Source organism: Plecotus auritus (genome assembly GCF_963455305.1).
Source record: "Plecotus auritus genome assembly, chromosome: 10".
NCBI lineage: Eukaryota > Metazoa > Chordata > Mammalia > Chiroptera > Vespertilionidae > Plecotus > Plecotus auritus.
Window position 1 is genome coordinate 35653199 of NC_137785.1, and position 21519 is coordinate 35674717.

The 21519-nt window shown below is 52.5% G+C and overlaps 2 protein-coding genes across 11 annotated transcripts in view; one reads left to right on the forward strand and one right to left on the reverse strand.

The window, feature by feature from the left end:
• The window catches only part of ACTN4 (actinin alpha 4), a 76942-nt gene extending 75559 nt beyond the window's left edge, over positions 1-1383 (forward strand). For 9 of the 10 annotated variants that reach the window (XM_080643435.1, XM_080643438.1, XM_080643440.1 and 6 more), the window contains one exon: positions 110-1382. In XM_080643435.1, coding sequence (XP_080499561.1) covers positions 110-268 — 159 coding nt within the window. In that variant the 3' untranslated portion in view covers positions 269-1382. Of the gene's footprint in view, positions 1-109 lie in introns of all 10 variants that reach the window. The other variant, XM_080643437.1, reaches the window with a different exon arrangement.
• On the reverse strand, positions 1043-12733 carry CAPN12 (calpain 12; the record flags this gene model as incomplete). Its single annotated transcript, XM_080643445.1, has 21 exons — positions 1043-1918; positions 2012-2070; positions 2168-2284; positions 4890-4968; positions 5802-5864; positions 5963-6033; positions 6366-6423; positions 6874-6933; positions 7002-7044; positions 7287-7495; positions 7711-7722; positions 8186-8421; positions 8501-8664; positions 9229-9303; positions 9374-9459; positions 9531-9605; positions 10447-10615; positions 11295-11428; positions 11597-11715; positions 11884-11953; positions 12497-12733. The coding sequence occupies 21 exons, from the start codon at positions 12731-12733 to the stop codon at positions 1892-1894; spliced, it is 2163 nt and encodes a 720-aa protein (XP_080499571.1). The 3' UTR covers positions 1043-1891.
• Between the last annotated feature and the right edge of the window lie 8786 nt (positions 12734-21519).

Below are 21519 nucleotides of genomic sequence, written 5' to 3' on the forward strand. Positions count from 1 at the left end.
TGAGCACCTGGGGCCAGCAGGAAAGGGCTCTGCAGTCAGGACTGGGCATGAAGGGCTGGGGGCCAATGTGGGGTGCAGGTGGCCCAAAGTCCCGCTCTGCCTTCCCCAGAACTTCATCACAGCCGAGGAGCTTCGGAGAGAGCTGCCCCCCGACCAGGCTGAGTACTGCATCGCCCGCATGGCACCATACCAGGGCCCTGATGCGGTGCCCGGTGCCCTTGACTACAAGTCCTTTTCTACAGCCCTGTACGGCGAGAGTGACCTGTGAGGCTGCCACAGAGAGCCCTGACCAAACACCCCCTCCTCACAGCCTCCAGGAGGGGCTGGGAGAGCCCCTCTCCCTGCTGCGGGGCCTCCCTGGTCCTGTTCCTCTGACTCTGTATCTATGCAAAGCACTCTGTCAGTCCTTTTGGGGGAGGGGGGGCGGGTGGGCAGGGAGGGGCTGGGGCAGGCTCTCTCCTCTCTCTTTGTCAGTTGGCCAGGAGGTTCTCTCCCGCTCCCCCTGGATAGAGGTACTGGAGACTTTTGGGGGTCGACACTTCTGGTCTGGTAAATATATATGATGTATTGGTTTGTTGTTGTTTTTAACTATGTGGAGGGGACAGTGGATCCCCACAGCAAAATAGGTCCCCTCCGGGCCCAAGGAATGCCCACCACAGCCTGCCCCTTCCTTTTCTCCCGAGGTCCCTGCAAGGCCTCCCACATCTAGGCCAAAGCCCTATGTGCCTTGTCCAGGAACTGCTCACACCTCTGATGGGCCCAGCAGAGGGCACCACAGCTACCCAATAGGAAAGAGGACCCCACCCTGCTCCCTTCACCCCTCCCCTCCTTTGCAATTGCCAGGAGGTGGGGGGTGCAGTTCAGTGTCCCCTTCTGCAACAGAGGAGTGGATTGGGCACCCAGCCTTCTACCCCTGCCCCCAAAGCTCCCACCTAGCTTTGTCTGGACCTGCGTCTCTCAGATTTTCTAAGGACCAAAACCAAAAAACAAAACAAAAAAACACAAAATCACAAAAAAAAGCTATAAAAATTTTAAACCTTTCAGAGAATTACTATTTACTTTATTAAGTTACGGATTTATTATATAAATATATATTCACCTAGCAACATATCTTTGCCACCTCTTGCTCTCATAATGAAGACATAGCTGATTTGCTCCCCTCCCCCAGCCCCTTACTGATTTTTCTGTTGTCTGCCGTCAGGCATGGGTCTCTGGGGACCCTCCTGAGGTGGGGGGTGGGCTGCTGGCCTGGCTGCCTGTTAGTTGATGGTTTTGTTCCTTTCCCATTCCCCTTTTGTTTTATTCGGATTGATTTTTTTTTCTTGGTTTCTGGATAAACCACCCTTCTGGGGACAGGATAATAAAACATGTAATATTTTTAAGAAGGAGTCTACAGTATCCTCTCTTTCTCTCCAATCTCTGTTCTCTCATTTTTAGCAGAGCGGTGATACAGCACCTCTCCGCAGAGTGGGGCAGGGCCTGGGGGTGCCACAATCCCTGTTCCCATGAGTGTGTAGAATGAGAATGCTATTAGGGACCCAGTCAGGGCCAGGCACTGTTCTCAGCACACAGTCGACTCGCTCGAGTAGCCTGCCCAGGGAGGGCGCGTCGTCCCGTTCGCAGGCGAGGAGAGCAGAGCACCGAGGGCAGCGACTTGCCCAGGGTCACCAGTGGTGCGTGGGGGGCAGACTGGCTCCCAAGGCCATGCTCAGTAGCACTGCCTGATGTCAGCGCATCCGCCCCCATGCCAGGCAGGGAGGTGGAAGGGCTGGGAGGCTGGTTTGGCTCAGAACCCCTTGCTGTGGAATAAACCCTGGTCCAGGCTGACCAGGAAAGGCAGGGCTCCCGCAGCTCTCCCGCCTCCAGCCACAGGCGCTCCCCTGCCAAGATCCTAGGAGAAGTTGGCCATCTCCATCCACTGGGTGAGAGAAGACAGTGGGCTTGAGGCAGGGGTCTCTCGGGCCTCCTGCCTTGGCTGCCTGGTGCCACTCTCCCTCCAGCTCAGGCTCACCTGTTGACGGCTCAGGCAGATGACTCCCTCGCCCCCATCCAGGTGCTGTCTACAGTGGCCTGTGCAGGGAGGGCCGGGTGAGTGCCCACCACCCAGTCCCCCTGCTGTGGGAGACATGCTCCCTGTGCCCCAGCCCGTGCTAGGGGTGGCACTCACGGAAAATGCGGGTAAGCTGGGCCACACAGGACACAAAGCGCTCGAAGTCCACACGCAGACGGCTGTCCCGGTAGCGGCTAGTAAGGGCCTGGGTCAGCTGGTTGTTGAGGTGGAAGCCTAGGGGGAGGCTGCCTCTGAGCCTGGGCTGCTATGAACCCCACCTCAGTATGGCACCCCCACCCTGACTCCTCAGGGAGACCACAGGGACCTGTTCCCAGCTCTGCCTCAACCCAGCTGTGTTGCTATGGGCCTCAGTTTCCTCATCTGTCAAACGGGAACTATGACAGCCCTGACCCCATAAGGTTGTGTGAAGATGTTCTCTGTAGAGAACGTAGGACCGTGTCTGGCACATACCAACTGTGTTATTCCTTTAAACACAGAATTTCTGCTAGTGGACCCTGGAGAATTTTTGTGTAGCAAAACATTCTTGTCAGTTCCATATGGAGTCAGTTTCTTTATACTCCACATCACGGGTGATTTCTAAAGTTTAGAAAACATCTCTGATGAGGAACCTAAGCAGGCTTCTAAAAGCTGCAGACACTGGTTCTCCCAGGTCACAGGTAACGCTCTCACAGGGACGCAAGGCTTCAGGGTGGCCCCTCTGTGCTGCAGGTCCAAATAAACAGTTTGAGGATAATTATCAAGTGCCATCGCGACCTGTGCCTTGTCTGGGTGCCATGGAAAGTCTTGCGGGGAAGAGGAGGCTGCCTCCTCATCCTGGTGGTGTGACCTCTGGCCTTCATCTGCCCTCAGGGTAGTTTGGGGGTGGGGTAGAGCTGCTGAGCCCAGGGCCATGGGAAACGCAGGCAGGCAGAGGAGGTGAAGGGGCCGAGAGCCCTTCAGCAGCCCTCTCTGGAATTCCTACGGTCAGCTTCCTCTGACCACTTGTGGGCTCTGTTCTGTGGTGCCTGATGTGGGGTCCTGCCCAGGGTCTCCTGGTCCTGGTGAAGTCCCTCACCTAGTTTACCAAGGTTCACTCCTAGTGACCATGACCCGGTTATCCCGCCCCAGGGCCCCATTGTACCAAGCACATGACGCCCTCACAGACCAAACCTCACCTCCCACTCTCCTCCTCTCCTCACGTGGACCTTGGCTTCTTGCCTTCTTTGTGCATGCTGTTCCCAATGCCCAGAGCACCTCTCCCTCTTGGCCCAAGGCATTCCTCCTCATCTCACTCTTCAGAAAGCCCCCATAGATAACCCCAGCACGCAGCATCGAGCACTTCCTCTGGGCTCCCACAGTTCCCTGGGCCTCCCCACCTCCACCCTGACCACTCTGGGCTGTCACTGTCATTGGTAGCTGCTGCCTCTGGACTGGAAGCCGTGAGGGGTCAGGAAAGGTTTTCTAGTCACCACTGAATCCCAACATCAACCTGCCCAGGGCCGAGAACAGAACAGGTGTTCAAGGTCTCTGTGGAGCAAAGATGTGACTGAATTGGAACAGCTGTTTGTCCTGGTAATCCCCCATCCTGACACCCTACCTGATCCTGGGTCTCGGAGCTTGCTGGTCCCCTCCCTGGCCTTCCCTTCGCTAGACACTGCCGTCACTCCAGCCCCTGCACCCTGACCTGGACTTGCCTCTCCCTCTTCCCTCTTATATGTAATTTAAAATGTTTTAAAGAGCCAAAGTCCTCATGATGCCCCATGGGCTCTCCTGTCTCCCTACCATCACCATCTGTCTTTACTCTGACCACCACTCCCCTCCCCCACTTGGCTTCAGGCCCCTCCTTCACACCAGCCACTCAGGTTACGGGCTCACACCTCAGGGTCTTTGCACTCACTGTTCCCTCTGTCTGGAACACTTGCCCCAGTGTCCCCAAAGCTCACTCCCTTCAGGTCTCTGCTCAAACCTCAGCAAGGCCTTCCCTGGCCGCCCTGTCTCACCCCACCCATCCCTGCATGCCCTAGCACTCAGCCCTGCTTTCTTTTGCCCTAGCACTTACCATCTGACCTAGGTGTTCTATTTGCTGTTTGTACCATGGAACCTCAAGAGCACTTGATCAGTTTTCTTCTGCCTGGTACACCAGGCACGTACCAGGTGCTCAGTGATACTAAGTACAAACTTGCACCTTCTCCTCGTTCTCTCTCGCCATTGCTTCTGTCTGTCTGGGACTTTGTTTCTCACTGTCCCTCATCTCCCCATCTTCTCTCTGATTCCATCCCTCCCCCTCTGTCTTGGGCTCCTTTCTTTCCTTGCACATCCCTGGATCTTTGATCTCCCGATGTCTTACCCTTCACTTCGCTGGGGGGTAGGTGGGGGTCCAGGAGTTCCTGTCTGATTTCCCTCCCCTGCCCCCTCCACACAAGGGGGAATGTTGAACTCTTGCAGCCACTCTGTGTTGGAGCCACTTTACAGAGGGCAATGGAGGCTCAAGGGGATGGACTCACATGCCTAGGGAAGGGCCCTCCAGGAGTAAGTCAGTAGTTAGGATTCCAACCCAAGCTCATGGAAATACAGGACATTCTGCCACGGTGCCCTGGGGACCAAAGCCTCTCAGATACCAGCCCTCCCTGGCTCATCACCTCTCACACCTTCCTTCTCCCACACAGGATTCTCCCAGGGGCCTCTCAAGGTCACAGTCCCTGCCAAGAGCTGGCAACAAGCTGAGAGGTCGGCTTTGTGGTTGTTGGCAGCTGAGTAGGCTGCTAGGACTCGAAGAGGACGGGACAGGAGGGGGAGCCGATCCTGTCCTCATGACTCACCCCAAGGCCTCTGTCCATACCTGCAGCATTCAGTGCCAGCCTCAGCTCATGGGAGTTCATGGTGCCAGAGGCGTCCTGGTCGAACTTGTCGAATATGGCCTGTGTGGGGAGGAATAGGTCAGTCCCTCCAACAGGCTGGGTGTCCGCCCCAGATCCCTTTCTTCCTGGCTTCGTGGCGTGGGGAAGCAGCTTGACCACTTTGGGTCTGTGTTTCCCAGTTTGTAAAATGGGATCAATAGTAAGAGCTGTAACAAGGTTGTTGTGAGGACATGCTAAGATTACCCACAGGGGGCCTATTAAGGGCACAACAAATGGTGGCTTATCACCGTTATTAGTATAGAGAAGCCTTAGACCATTTTCTTCTCACATGGGTTTGGGGGGTGGGGGGAGGATCGCCACCTCCCATTGCTAGATAAGCAAAGTTGCCTCCAAGGGGAGGTACTGGCCTGTGATCACACAGCCAGACGGGCTGAGCTGGGAGCTAAAATGCCAACCCAGACCCGAGCCAGTGTTCTTTCTTGATGTCTAAGCTCATCAGTGACCCTAGAGCAGGGATGGGGAATGTCTGGCCGGCAGGCCGTAGAAGGCCCTTGAAATCATTTGTTCTGGCCCTCCTAAGGCATTAGGGGTGAGTTAATTAAATGCTTGGCTAAATATAGCAGGCTAGTTTTTAAGACAATAATTTTATATGGCCCATGAATGATGTTATAAATGCTCAAATGGCCCTTGGCAGAAAGTAAGTTTCCCACCTCCACTCCAGATGGACCACAGAGGGTGATGGAGCAGGGACATCCTAGCCAGATCCCTCCAAGTTGGTGTGGTGTGGTCCAGTCCCCCTACTCCCCTGGGGCCCTGCTAGCCCACAGAGCATCTGTGCCCCTATTAGTAAAGTCTTCTCCTTCCAGGAGATGGTTCCACCCAAGTCACCTTACCTGCCACTCCCGGAGGTGGTCCCAGAGCTGCTGGAAGTGGTGCAGGGCCAGGCTTCTGCTGTGCTGGAGATGGGACATCTGGTTGCAGTCAATGTCCCCAGAAGGGGGGCAGAGGTGCCAACATACCACCCTCCCTACCAGGCACGGCTCCCACAGTATACCCCGAAGCACTGCAGCAGCTGCTCACAGGTCCTGAGGCCGATCTCCCTGGGGGTCCAGCTGTGGGCCCTGGCTACAGGAACAAACAAAACCCCAAGCTTCCTGTGGGCTGGCCGTCATTGTGAGTGCTCGGGATTACTGCAACCCCCATTTTATAGAAACTGAGGCACACAAAGGACTGCTGGTAACTCACAAAGCCGGGATTTAAACCCAGGCAAGGGACTTCTGAGTGCAGCCACACTCCCTGCCTGTCCCTCAGAGGAGGGGGGGCTTGTGAGTCGCTGGGCCTGGGCCACTGGTCCTGCCACAGGGCCCACGTGTGAGGAAATGCCATCAGACTCCCAGCGGCATCACGGATTCCCACACATCGGGGCCCCTGTGAGGACCACTCTGGTCCCAACTCACCAGGCTCCAGGGCAATGCTTAATAAGGTCTGGAGCTGAGAGGCACTGAGTTCTTCCTCCTGGTCAAAGAGCGGGTTATGAGGCCATTCACTCAGGCAGCCATTCAACAAGGGGCTCTGGGCCCAGCCAAGCAACATGCTGGCGGTGCTGGGGACAGGCAAAGGCAGCCCAGGCCTGCCCTCTCCAGAGCTCATAGCCCAGGAGGGTGGTCAGGGCTGCAATGGGGAAGCCCTGGGCTGTGGAAACCCATAGCGGACATGTGGCTGACCAGCCTGGGAGGGCCAGGAGAGTTGTCAGCGATGGGCACATTAGAAAGACCTGGAAGAGGGGGGCGGGGGAGCGAAGGATGAGAACTCCCAGACTGCGCAAAGGCCCTGAGGCAGGCAGGAGCTGTGGGCATTTTGAGAGATTTAAGAGAGGGGTAAATCTAAAGTAAGATTAGACAGGGTAAAGGAGCAGTTCAAGGGGAGGGCGGGACCCCCTCAGCCCACCCCCCTCAGCCCACTCACCTCTCCGGCCAGCTCCTGAAACAGCTGCTTCAACCCCAGGTCCAGGGGAATGGTGGGGGCCTGCGTCGTGGGGGGAGTTTAGTTGTAGCCAAGAGAGGCCCCACACCCACCCCGGCGCAGCCCCTCACCATGAGAGCGTGCAAATCAGCGCTGATCACGTCGTCTATCTCCCTGCAAATTACAGACCGGAAATGGGGGAGACTGCTCACCCCGCGCCTGGGGCTGGGGGCGGACGGGGTCTCAGCCGAGGATCGAGGATCGGTGGGGTCTAGGCAGATCCTGGGGCCCTGAGCTGATCTACCGGGGCCACGGATCCCGGAGGTGGGTCAGCCCCCGCCCCAACCCCGCCCCCCCCCCCCCCCCCCGGCAGCGGGGCTGGGGATCCCGAGGGCGGGGCCGGGGGCCCGGCTCACACGGCTGTGTGGCGGCGCTCCGAGAAGACCCGCAGTGTGAAGTCGGCCTCGTCGCCCGCGCGGGCGGCGCTGGGCACCACCAGGTAGTGGCCGGGGAACAGGCGGCAGCGGCGGCTCACGTCGCGACGGGCGCAGAAGGGTGAGCGATCGGCGCACAGCAGGCCCCGCAGGAGCGTGCGACTATGCCGGGAGTCCCAGAGGCCCAGCAGCTGGGGGCGGGACGGCGTGACCATGACCGCCCAAGTTCACCCCGCCCGGCCGTGCATCCATCGCAGCCCTCCAAAACGCCCCGTGCACACCCACCGGTCCCCCCATCATGCCCAGTGTGCCCCATTCCCTGTGTGGCCTTCCCTGCAGGTTGTCCGAGGCTTTGGGGCTAGTTCAGGGATCAGAGTCTGGGATCCGGGTCCCATCGGAGACTCACCTCCTCTGGGATCTATAAGAAGTAAGAGCAAGGGGAGTCAGGGTGGGGGTCGGGGAGGACCCTCAGAGTTCCCTCCCTGCCTCCTTCATACCGCTTCCTCTTTTCTTCCCATTCTACGCTCATTAAGCCCCTGGCCCTCAGCCCCTGGCCAAGCCTCTCTCTGACGCCTCCTGGGTCCCTCCCTCTCATCTGTGCCTTCTTTGCTCCTTGTCACTCCCTGATCCTCAGCCCCACCCCCTCTTTCTCTGACTCCTTCCTGACCCGGTCTCTCCGTGCCCGCCCTAGACCCTCAGTCTCTCCCTGGGCCCTCTGATTGCTTAGCATGTGCGAGCCCAAACTGTCTCTGTGTCTCTCTGCCCCCATCCTCAGCCTCCCAGCCCCTCTTGGCCTTCTCGGACCCCCGTTAGCCCTGCCTCTCATGCTTCCCTGCCCCCCCCCCCCCCCCCACCGCCTCTCTTCAGCCCAGAGGTCCCACCTGGAACACGTGGAAGCCCACAGTGAGGTAAGTGAGACCCTGGGCCCTCAGGCACCGCCGGTTGCGCTGGATGAGTGACAGGAGGACAGTGCTCTTGGGGACGCGGCCGCCGCCTCGAGCAGGGCCCCAAGCCCCTGCGGCTCCCCAGCCCCCCCAGGGCCCGTCCTCGTCCTCATCTTCCTCCTCATCAGGCTCCAGCAGCGTCAGCCGGAACTGGGGGTTGGTCCAGAAGGTTTCTAGTAGAGGAGGAAGAAATGGGGTTACCCGGCCTGCCGCAGCCCCCTTGCTTACCTCTCAGTCTCCTCCAGGCCTCACCGGCAGCAGGCTGGCTCCCGCCAGAGTTGAAGCCTCGCACCCAGCGGCCTTGGAAGATGTGGGTGTGCCAGCCACCTCCCGCAGGGCTGGGGCCCAGCACCTCCGGGCTCAGCGAGCAGATCTGGACGGTGTTGAAGTGGCGGAGAAAGTCCTGCAGCTCCATCCTGGAAAGTGGCCCGAAGTCACACCTGCCCAACCCCAAATCACAAGGCCCCCAGCTTCCTCAAGTATTGCCACGTACCCTGCAGTCGACCAACTAGAATGTTTCCAGAATGACCCCCAAATCCCTGAGTCCTCCAGCTCCCCCAAATTTCTCTAAGTCCTCAGAAATGCCACACAAATAGCCAAGATCCACCAACTTTCCTCAAACATTGTCCAATTGTTTTCAGCCCACAAATATCAAGACCCTCAGACTCTCAATTACCAACAAATGTCCTTCAGCCCCTCAATGTTGCCAAATCTCAAGAAATGCCCCAGGCATCACCAAGACCCCTCAATTGCTCTGAATATTCTCCATCCCCCTCAACCTCCCAGAGGTTACTATGCCTCCCAGTCTCCCTAATATTACTACTAATTCGTCCTCAGCTCCCCCAGTTGGTAGCCCACCCCCAAATCACTGCTCACATGTACAGTTTCTCCCATTAGGACCCCTCCCCATGAACCTCTGCCATGTCCCTTCAAGCAGGACTGGCCCCTCCCTGCGTCCCACTAGGGCCTCTCCTACTCACCAAAACTCACCGTCCTCCTTCCTCACCAGCAGGGCATCTCGCCACTCAGGGGGGAGCACGTCCCAGCGTGGGCAGCTGGGGAGACCGGGGTGTGAGGGATGGGCAGGTGGGGCCAAGACCTCCCACCACCCCAGATCCATCCCACCTGTCGCTCCAGGGCCCGGTCCACTCCACACGGCCCCATGGGTTCCGTAGCCGCAGCAGCCGCACCTTGGTGAAGCCCAGTGACATCTGAGGGCAACAGCGTCAGTGGGGATTAGCGCCCGGACGCCCTCTGCCAGCCCACCCATGGGGTTGCTCACCTTGTGCGTGCCCGTGACTGAATATGCATGTCCCTTCACCAGCCCATCTTCTGTACAGTACTCGCCCTGATTACTCTGGGCAGAGGATAGGATGGTGAGGCCACATTGAGGTCAGGACCCTCCCTCTCATCTGTGCCTTCTCTGCTCCTTATCCGATCAGAGGGTCTCATGTGGCTGGGGTATGTGGCTGGGACTTGGGGCTGCAGCCGGGGGGTTGGGGAGTGCTCCTCTCAGAGCACCCAACTGAATAACCCAGGGCTCCGAGGGGAGGCAGGAGCTGGTGAATGAAGGGGAGTGAGGAACAGAGAGAGGGAGATGGAGACAAGAGACAAAACAGATGGAAGGAGGAGAGAGACAGAGACCTAGAGACAAAGAAAGATAAAGAAGAGACAGGCAGAGAGAAAGAGGCAGAGAAACATAAGAGACAAAGCAAGCGGGTAACTGAGCACAGGGTTAAGTAAATGAATGAGTGAGTGAGTTAGACCGATGCAGTGAGTGAATGAGCATGTAATTGGCTCACAGATGAACATATGACCCAAGCTGAGCCCATGAATATCTATCTTGGACTTTTGCTGAGATTCTCAGAAAGAGGTACTTTTCTTACTCAACTCTGAGGTGGTGGCAGGTAACTGTGGGAGCCTCTTTTGGGCCCATGAAGGGAAAGCCTGCCTGAGAGTGAAGCTAACCCAGAAATAGAACCAGGAATAGAAAAACACATTCACAATGTCTGCTAAGCACCTGGATCCAGCTGTGCCTGAAGCTCATGCATTATGAGAGCAAATAAATATCCTTTCAACTTGCTCGTGTTTGATTTGTGAAAGAGAATGAGCCACCAGTGACAGAGAGGAGGACATGGAATGCCTTCCCTCCTGTACATGGGTCCTGGGGAGTCTCCATGGGAGTCGGACTCTCTCACCAGGGCAGTGGCCCCCACGAGGGACTCCTTGGCCAGGGCGTGGCGCAGGACCGAGAAGAGGCCTGCGATGTCTTGTCTCAGGTAGAGCACCTCGCCCACACCACCTGTGAAGTCCACGAAAGCTTCGTTCATGTGGCCACCTCGCATCACCTCATAGGAGCCGTGGAGCCTGTGGAAGCAGGTCTGGCATGGGGGTGCCTGAGGCATGTGCGAGCATCTCAGGATGTGGAGACCTCTGTCCCAGGGTGTGGGGTCCCAGGGGCTATTCCGAAAATTAGCAGACTCTTGAGGTGGGGGACTGTGGCATACTCTGGAAGCCTTTGGTTCCTGGGCTACCAGGACTGAGTGATTTGGGGGTCTCAGGAGAGCTCAGTCAGAATTCTGGGCACCCTGGGGCTTTCTGAAACTTGGAGTCTCTGGGAGATTGATGTCTCCTTTTGGGGTAATCCCCACGGGGCTTGTCAGGGATTTCAGATGCACAGGATGGGGAAAAGCAAAGATTTGAGAGTCCCAGGTCTTACACCCAATATTTTGGGGAGTGCTTTGGATTTCTCAGTGGATCAGGACAGACTGTCTGAGATTATAGGTCTCTCTCCCAGGGGACCTCTAAGGATTCTGGGGTTTGGTGGGTCTCTAAGAATGTTCTGAGTGACCTGTTGGTGGAGGAAGGCATTTCAGTTTGGAGGGCTTCAGGGGGTGGTGTGCATTAGGGTCCCAGGGCTGTGACTTGGTCTGGAGCCCTCAGCAAGGTATCTAGAAGATCCCAGAAGTGGAGGGCTCTGGGGGTCTCCTGAGGCTGGGGTCTGCTGGCTGGGATGTAGGGTTGCAGGGGGGGCGGGGGTCCTTACTTAGCATAGGCCTTTTCCAGAAGGGGGGCCCAGAACTCATTCCGCTGCTCTGAGCGCACAAACATCAGCTTCCCCTCGCGCACAGGCAGCCTATCGTCCACCACGACGTCCACCCAGCAGCCGAACTGCCAGAGCTGGTGGGAGGGACAGGCCTGGCTCAGCGTCCAGCCCCGCCCCCCGGGCCCAGCCTCTGACCCCTGACCTCGCTGTACCTGTCCAAAATTCCAGCCCCAAAGAAACAATGTCAACTAGGAAACCAGTCGTCTGGGGGAACAGGCATGAGCAGAGGAGCCGAGCTTTACCTGGAAGTGGAAGATGCCGGCATAGTTGTCTCGGAAACCCTGTCCAGGGGGCACCACTCGGCACAAGAGTCGGGGGTGCAGAGTGAGGGAGGCAGCGGCCGCAAGAAACCAACAGTTACCTTGGAGGAAAGAAGGCTAAGGCCCAGGAAGAGGAGAGCCAGAGGGGGAGCTGAGGGATGGGGAGGAGGAGGTTAGAGGGTGGAGAGGGGGAGATGGAGGGCAGAGGTGTCAGGGTCCCCATTGCAACTTGCAGGATCTGGGGACTTAGGTGGGTTCAGTGGTCTCACCCAGTCTCCCCTGACAAACGTCTGTCCGGCTCATGTCCTCACAGATGAACTGGGGCTCAGCACAAAACTCCTGGGGGGATGGGGATTCCAGGCCTCAGCCAGGAAAGGGAGGGAAGGAGCAGCTAGGAGGTCAGGCGCCTGGGTCCCCTCCTGCCTCATTGCTCCAGAGTAATGAGCGTCTCCAACCCCATGAGAGGCTTGTAAAGCCTTTGGGTAGGAGGTAGGCTTCTCTGGACCTTCCTGGACCCAGGGTGGATGAGCCTGCTCTGAGCTGGTCCCACAGCGATCCTTCCTCCCTCAGACCCAGAAGTCCAAGCCCCAGCCCTCCTCCCTCAGGCCCAGGAGTCCAAGCCCCAGCCCTCCTCCCTCAGGCCCAGGAGTCCAGGCCCCAGCCCTCCTCCCTCAGACCCAGGAGTCCAGGCCCCAGCCCTCCTGCCTCAGGCCCAGGAGTCCAAGCCCCAGCCCTCCTCCCTCAGGCCCAGGAGTCCAGGCCCCAGCCCTCCTCCCTCAGACCCAGGAGTCCAAGCCCCAGCCCTCCTGCCTCAGGCCCAGGAGTCTAGGCCTCAGCCCCTCTTCCCTCAGAGCCAGAACCCAGCCCCCAGCCACACTTTACATAGGGCCTCATCCATTTCACTCCTTTGGCCTTCTCTGAGTCCGGCCCCAGCTGGTCATAGCCAAGGGCATCAGGGCCAGCAGGGAAGTAGGGATCACGGAACAGGATCCCCTCATCCAGGCAGGCTGCTTGAATTGCCTCATAGCTCTGGCCTCTAAAAAGCTTCGGGTCCTGGGCTCCAGGTCCTGCTTCCTCATCCACCAGCTGGATGGTGACCTTCCCACTGCCACACGCCATCTGGACACTCCGGGCTCCCAGGCTGGCCCAGGCCCTTTAACCTCCTGAGTCACGGAGGTGGGGCTTCCCGGCCAACTGGGCCCCATGGGGGTCTTTACGCAGTGAGAAGCCTTCCTTCATTAATACTAATTGATGGTTTGGGGTGCAGGGGAGCATGGACGCCTCTTCAGTGGTTTCCTTCCAAGGGCGTGGGGCCTTCAGTTGTGGCCAGGAGAGCAGCTTAATGGGCTTGGCCAGCAGCAGGAGGGGAGGGCAGAGCTGAGGGAGGACCGGCTGCCCATGTAGGAGTTCCTAGAAGGAGGTCAGTGTGTCTACTGCTGTGCCTGTCTCTCCCTCTCTCCATCTGACATTTTCTCTCTGCCTGACATCATATCTCTTCTCCATCTCAGCCTCACTCTCTGTCCATCACTCTCATCTCCTTCTATCTTTGTTTTTTATTTGTCTGTATCCCTCTCTTTCTTTCTTTTTAAACACTGATTTTCTTTCTTTTTTAAAATATATTTTTATTGACTTCAGAGAGGAAGGGGGAGAGAGAGAGAGAGAGAGAAACATCAAGGATGAGAGAGAATCATTGATTGGCTGCCTCCTGCACACCCCCTACTAGGGATCAAGACACTTGAATAAAACCTCTTTCCCTTTTCACCAGCATGTGCCCTTGACTGGAATTGAACCCGGGACCCTTCAGTCTGCAGGCTGACCCTCTATCCACTGAGCCAAATGAGCTAGGGCCATCCCTCCCTCTCTATTTCTCACTGTGCATATCTTATGCATGCCTCACTGTCTGTGCCTCTTCATCCTTCTCTCTATCCTTGTAACTCCTCAATCATCCACAGCGGGATCCTGAGCCATCGGGACGCCCATCTCCTGCTTTCCTGACAAGGCAGGCCTCAGCTTGGCTGCCCCAGGCAGGGCTGACCATGGAAAGGCTGGCTGCTCTAGGTTGAGAGTGGGACCCACCAGGGACCATGACACCCAGCATAGCCCACAACGGCTCAAGTCTGGGGGAGCAGTATTTCCCCAAAAGGGTGCTGGGGCCATTAGAAATGGGCAAAATAGTTCTGAGAGACCAGAAATTCAGCAGTTTTTGTCCAAGAAAATCTTCCACCTTCAGCACAGGTCTCCTGCCCTGGCAGCACCCTGTCACCTCTGTGGCACCCAGATGTCCCTCACCTTTCTGAAATCTTTCCTTCCAAGTGGACCAATAGACACACTACAGTATCTGAGTCCCTCAGCTGTAAGGCTGCCAAAAGAGGGTTATAAAACGGGCTTTCTTCCTGTAGACGTGTCAAGACCACCCCACCCGTGTGAGGCAGGTGACAGCAGTAGAATCCCGACTCTACCACTTGGGCAAGTCACTTAACCTCTCTGTACCTCAGTTTCCGCACCTCTGTTATGGGGGTAATAATAGGACCTACCTTAGAGGATTGTTATGAGAAGCAAATGGGTTAACCTTTGGGACACATTCAGAGCAGGGCCTAACGCAGGGTCGGTGCTCAGGAAACATCAGATGCGATGACTACGTACTGAGGCCCCATCCATGGGTACCTGTCACCTTAGCCCCTGTTTCTGCCACTTGCACAGTCACCCCCTCCATCCCATTATCTGTTCACATTCCCACCCTAGGAGGTCACAGCCATCTCCCCTTTTATTTACTTCAAAGTACCACTCGCAGTAGGAGGAAGCTTTTAATAAAACCTGACTGGCATCTTGCAGTAACCGGAAAAGAGCTCCTTGTGAAAACTGCCCATCAGATCACAGGCCTTGGCCCGTGGCCTTCCCAGCCTCCCCTGCCTGGTCTGCAGCCCTCCTGGCCTCTGCTCCTCCCAGCCGCCTGCTGGCTGCCAAGTTACAGGGCTCTGGTCACACCTCACAAACAAGGGTTCTTTTGATCCTCATCCCCATTAGCAACCCTGACATGCAGGTGTGACAGTGGGAAGTGTAAGGCTTGTTTCTGTAAATGCCGACTCTGGCTAATAAGCAGCTTGTAAGTAAACAGCACGTTTGTTTCGGAATCCTAGGGACTAACTTCAGAAGGTGCAGACTCGGACCTTCGGCTGTCCCAGTTCCGGGAGATTTGCTGACCTTCAAACATGGAGCCAGGATGATGAGCACAGGATGACGCACACACACGTCACCAACAGGCTTGCAGGTCCTTACGGAACGGATGCGCTGGCCCGTGCGCAGGGAACTTTCCTGGCCTCTCTTGGTCTCTTTGATGTGCGTGCCCTCTCCCTCCTTATCAAAGCCTCTGCCGGCACCCAGACGTGGAGATGGGCTTTGTGACAAGAGCCCCCCATCTCCTCAGGTGACTGGCACTTGAATAAAACCTCTTTCTTTTTCACCAGCATTTGGTTTGCAGTGTTGGCAGGCAGCGGAACCTGGCTCCGGTTACACGGGTCCCACATACTCCTTCCCGGGCCAACGTGAGAAAAGGCGTTGATGCGTTGTACTGGGTGTCTGCTGCTCTGCGAGCCCAGCTTCCCCTGCCTCTTTTTCTGGAATCACACCCCCCCCCCCCCGATTATGTTTTCAGTATCCACCTTATTCTCCCAGCTCTGGCGGGGCTGGCTTCTCACCCCAACTCCAGGGAAGGGCGGCTGATCCAGACCAGCAATGAGAGCAGCGCAGTTCCCGCCACACCCCCATTCAGGCCTGGAGAGGGACTGGGCTTCTCTTTCCCAGGGACCAGCCTGGTGGGAGGTGAGCAGGGAGTTGGGGGAGAGCATGGGAGTGGGGGTGGCAGGAGTGGGGCTGCCGGCAGACAGGGAACCGGGGGCTGTGGTGGGAGGGGCTGGGTGGGGGTGCGGAGAATGGGCGAGACCCGCCCCTGTGTCCACCAAGGCCTCACGGCCCACAGTTCCTTTCAAGGTGCATGAATTCATGCACTGGGCCCCTCATCTACAATAATGAAAGTGTAATATGCAAATCGACCTAACAACTGAATAGCAGAATGACCATCCAGACGACCTTCCAGACAACCACTCTATGACATGCACTGGCGCCAGGCCAGCCAAGGTAGGTGTGATGCGATTGGTCGGGGGGTGCCTCGCTATTGCCCCACAATCGCCCCACAGAGGGAGGCCCAGGCCACCCTCTGCACAGCGATCAATCAATCGCAGAGCCTCGGACAGGTGGGCGGGGCCTCCTGGCTTGCGGCCACAGAGGGAGGGCCAGGCCACCAGCCAGCAATGCTGTGGTGGGTGTGCGGGGCTGGCCAGTGATTGCCCTGCAGAGAGAGGCCCAGGCCAGCCAAGTGATCACACCCCACGCCTGTCTCCCACAGAGGGAGGCAACTGGTGGCAGGGGGGTGGGGCAGCACGGCACAGATGGCAAGCAGTGGCAGAGGAGGGGGCGGGGAAGGAAAGCTCTGATAGGCCCTGATCACTGGCCGGGCCTAGGGACCCTACCCAAGGGGTCCCAGATTGCAAGAGGGTGTAGGCCAGGCTGAGAGACACCCCCCCCCCATGCATGTATTTCTTGCACCGGGCCTCTAGTAGATGTTATAAAATTGTAATTTATTTGAATCGAAGTCCAAATAATGTAGGTTTACTGCAATTCATTGACATGTCTCTTAAATCTCTTTTAATCTATAGCAGCAATTTTCAACCAGTGTGCTGTAAGAATTTATTAAACATGCAATACCTGACTATTTAGTCAAGGGTACTGACCTCTTTTTCCTTAGCTTGTCAAATAAAAAAATGACAACAGCCAACATAACAATAGCCATTCATTGTGAATGAATCAAATTTATACTTATTTTTTTGGTCAGACTGGCAAAAATGTATTTTTGATGTGCGGCAGAATATTGGTAATTAGTTTATGTGTGCCATGAGATGAAAAAGGTTGACAATCGCTCATCTATAGGGTTATTTTCGTTCAGCCTTTCCCCCCCCCCCCCAATTTTTTGCTGAAGACTTGGGTCATTTGTCTGGATCTGGCTGATGACGCACCCTCTAGTGGCGTTTAGCATGAGCCTCTGTCTCTTGTCACCCCTGTACATTGAGTATTAGCTCTAGATACGTCCTCTGTTGCAGGCTGTTTTTGGACAAGACGACTTCCTAGGAGGTGCTTGGCTTTTCCATCTGGTCTGCATTGTGGTGTTAGTCATAGGTGCTCGCCACCTACACCCATTGAGTCAAGATGGGGTGGTAAAATGGTGATGTTCTATTTCTAGTGTTTCATCTTCACATAGCGGCTGGAATGTCATATAAAGGGACACGTTCCCTTATCCGCCGTTTAGTTGTCCTGAAGTATGGTGCATAAAAGGAAAAAGGTGCCCTAACCGGTTTGGCTCAGTGGATAGAACATCGGCCTACGGACTGAAAGGTCCCAGGTTTGATTCTGGTCAAGGGCATGTACCTTGATTGCAGGCACATCCCTAGTAGGAGGTGTGCAGGAGGCAGCTGACTGATATTTCTCTCTCACCAATGTTTCTAACTCTCTATCCCTCTCCCTTCCTCTCTGTAAAAAATCAATAAAATATATATATAAAAAAAAAAAGAACAGAACACGTAACTTCCAAGTCAGAGGAATAGCTTAAAAAGAAAAGAGGAGAAAATACAATCTATATGGCAAAGGTCAAAACACAAAGAACAATTCTGGAAATTATAAAAAGTAAAATCAGAAAGCATGGAACTGACCGAAGTGAAGCCGAGCATATTATAGCAATCACAATGTAACAAAATATAACATATCATTTTACACTAATGTGTGCAACTTACTAGGATAAGTCACCAAACAAAGTTATATTATAGTGCCTGGCCCGAGTAGGTGGGTGAGTGAGCTATGAACCAGGAGGTCACGGTTCAATTCCCAGTCAGGACACACGCCCGGGTTGGTGCTTGACCCCCAGAGTGGGGCATGCAGGAGACAGCAAATCAATGATTCTCCCTCATCACTGATGTTTCTATCTCTCTCTCCCTCTCCATTCCTCTCTGAAATCAATAAAAAATATTTTAAAAATTACATTATGGTGATGGTTACACAACCCAGTGAATATGCTAGAAAACATTGACTCATACATTTATATGTACAACCTGTATGTTGTGTGAACTATATCTCAATAAAAAATGTTACTTAAAAAACCCAATGGGGTTGTAATTTGGGGGTGGGGGGAGAAGGAGAGTTGAAACATTCATTCTAAAATGTCTCTGAAGAAAAACTTAATAAGTAGAACTTATCCTACTAGATATTAACATGTGCCATCAATCTAAAATAAATAGTGTTATAATAACACAGACATAGAACAATGGCAGAGAAGAGGGAACCCAGAAATACATGCCATCGTATTCAAGAATTTGGTGTCTACTTAAGGTGTCAACTCACATCAATGACACAGCAACCAGAAAGTTGTTCAATTAACACTTTGAAAAAATGTGTCAATTCTGGATGGATTAAATAATAAAATTTAAAATTTACAAAGAACTAAAAATATCTCAGAGTTGAAAAGAATTTTACAAACATGAAGACAACATATGAAATTGTAAGGGGAAGTCAGTAAATTTGACTATGGAAAAACCAACAACATGGAAACAATATTGACATGTAAGTGACAACAGGAAATGGGGAAATATGTGCAACATACTTGCAGCATGTGTGACAGAAAGAGTTTAGTGTCCTTCATTAATAAAGAATTCTGACATATTTCAAAAGAAAAAAATACACAAACACACACACACAAAGAATTCTGACAAATGAATGGTCAAATCTCCAAAATAATGAAATGGATATACAAAAACAATAAAATTGACTGATTAAAATGTGAAAAAGCATATTAATAAAAAATTCAAAATAAAACAACAGTGAGATATTTTTTGCTATAATATTCAAAACTGACAAGTGTATTAGCCAGGGTTCTCCAGGGAAACAGAACTAATATTAATTAATTGATTATTAATAGAATTGGCTCAAGAAGAGAGAGAATTCCCCCTTCCTCTGCCTTTTTGTTCCACTCGGGGCCTCAAAGGATTGGACCATGTCTGTCCACATTGGTGAGGGTGGATCTTCTTTACTCAGTCTGCTGATTCTAATGCTAATTTCTTCTAAGACACCCTCACAATGCTTCCTTAGCTATCTAGGCATCCCTTAGTCCCGTTAACCTATAAAATTGACCATCACAGCAAATTTTGGCAACCCCTCTTTTAGATCACTCCAACTTCACTGACGGGTTGACTACAACTTCATGAGAGATTTTGAGCCAGGAAAGCCAGTATCAGATTCTTAACTTAAAAAACTGAGTAAGATAATAAATGGTTATTGTTGCATGATACTAAGTTAGAGGGTTATTTGTTATATAGCAATACATAACTAATACTTGTCAGACTGGATAAGAAAGCAAGATTCATGCTATCTATCAAAGTCACAATTTAGATTTAAAGAGACAGCAAGTTGAAAAATATATACAATGCAAACAGTAAACATATGAGAGTTAGAAGGACAATATTACTATAAGACACAATAGCTTTAAAAGAAACTTTACTAGAGACAAAGTAGTGGGACATTTCATAATAATAAAATGGTCAACATGTCAGCTATATATAGCAAGTATAGATGTTTACTACAACAGAGCCTCAGAATATATGACAGAATTGAAAGGACAAATAGATAATTAACCATCATAATTGTAGATTTAAATACCTCTATTTCAGTAATTGATAGAACAACCAAAATTTCCTAAATTAGTAACTGTCAATCAGTTTGACTTAACACCCCCTTTTTTTTGAGAGAGAGAAAAAGAGAGAGAAACATCAGCCAGTCATCTACCTCCCCCACATGCCCTGACCAAGGACCATACCTGCAACTTGGGTATGTACCCTGACTGGGGAAAGAACCTCCACCTTCTGGTGCTCAGGACAATGTTCCAACCAACTGAGCCACACTAGTCAGGAATTAGCACTTCATCCTAACAAAAGCGGGATGTAATGCATTATTTCCATGCACTTGGAAAATTCTCCAGAGGAGACCATTTGCAATGCCATATAATATAAGCCCTAATAACTTTATACAAATTGAAATCATACAAAGTATGTTTTTTAACCCTAAAGGAACTATTCTTAGAATCCAGCTTATAAAAATAAATATAGGAGTCTTTAAATAGGTGGAAATTAAACACACTTCTAAATGACCCATGTGTCAAAAAAGAGATCAGAAGAAAATTTAGGAAATATCTTGAGTTGAATAAAAACAAAACCATACATAGCAAAATGTATTGAATGCAGCTACAGCTGTATATAGAGGGAAATGTATAACTTTATTTTTTTTAAATAAATCTTTATTCAGATTATTACAATTATTTCTCCTTTTTCCCCCCATAACTCCCCTCCACCCATTTCCCACCCCACCTTCTGCCCTTACCTCCCCCCCACTGTCCTCATCCATAGGTGTATGATTTTTGTCTATTCTCTTCATGAACCCCCCATACCCCTTTCCCCCTGAGAATTATCAGTCCACTCCCTTTCTATGCCCCTGATTCTATTATATTCACCAGATTATTCTGTTCCTCAGGTTTTTAATTCACTTGATTTTTAGGTTCGCTTGTTGATAGATATGTATTTGTTGTTCATAATTTTTCTCTTTACTTTTTTCTTCTTCCTCTTCTTTAAGAATACCTTTCAGCATTTCATATAATACTGGTTTGGTGGTGATGAACTCCTTTAGCTTTTTCTTATCTGTGAAGCTCTTTATCTGCCCTTCAATTCTGAATGATAGCTTTGCTGGGTAGAGTAATCTTGGTTGTAGGTTCTTGCTATTCATCACATTGAAAATTTCTTGCCACTCCCGTCTGGCCTGCATAGTTTCTGTTGAGAAGTCAGCTGACAGTCGTATGGGTGCTCCCTTGTAGGTAATTAACTGTTTTTCTCTTGCTGCTTTTAATATTCTCTCTTTGCCTTTTGCTCTTGGCATTTTAATTATGATGTGTCTTGGTGTGGTCCTCTTTGGATTCCTTTTGTTTGGGGTTCTGTGGGCTTCCTGGACTTGTAAGTCTATTTCTTTCACCAGGTAGGGGAAGTTTTCGGTCATTATTTCTTCAAATAGGTTTTCAGTATCTTGCTCTCTCTCTTCTTCTGGCACCCCCATAATTCTGATGTTGGTACGCTTGAAGTTGTCCCAGAGTCTTCTTACACTATCTTCAACTTTTTGGATTTTTTTTTTTGCTTTTTGCTTTTTCGGTTGAGTGTTTTTTGCTTCTTTGTATTTCAATTCTTTGACTTGATTCTTGTGTTCCTCTATTCTGTTTCTGGGTCTCTGTATAATATTTTTTATTTCAGTCAGTGTATGTTTAATTTCTAGTTGGTCCTTTTTCATATCTTCGAGGGTCTCGTTATATTTATCGGCCTTTTCTAGGATATTCTTGAAAAGCCTTATAACGGTGGTTTTGAATTCTATATCCAGTCGTTTGTTTTCCTCCATTTCTTTCGTTTGTGATCTGATTCTTTGACCCCGCATTTTCACTGATTCCCTGAGTTGGTAAGGTAGATATTTGTGCTAGGTTTCCAATATGGCCCAGTGGGTCTGCTTCCTCAGTTAACCTGAGGTGGACACTCTTGGTGCACCCCTTTGTGGACTGTGTGTACAGCCTTGTTGTAATTAAGTCTTGATTGTTGTTGGTATCACTGGGAAGAATTGACCTCCGGGCCAGTTGGCTGTAAGGATCAGCTGTGTCTATGCTGGGAGAAGTTCGGTGCTGGAGACAGCCTTATAGGATTAGACTTGCCAAATTGCAATAGCCTCTGTGCTCAGCTTGGATGGGGTGGAGTCTCAGTCTTGGCTTCCTGTCAGCCTTGCCC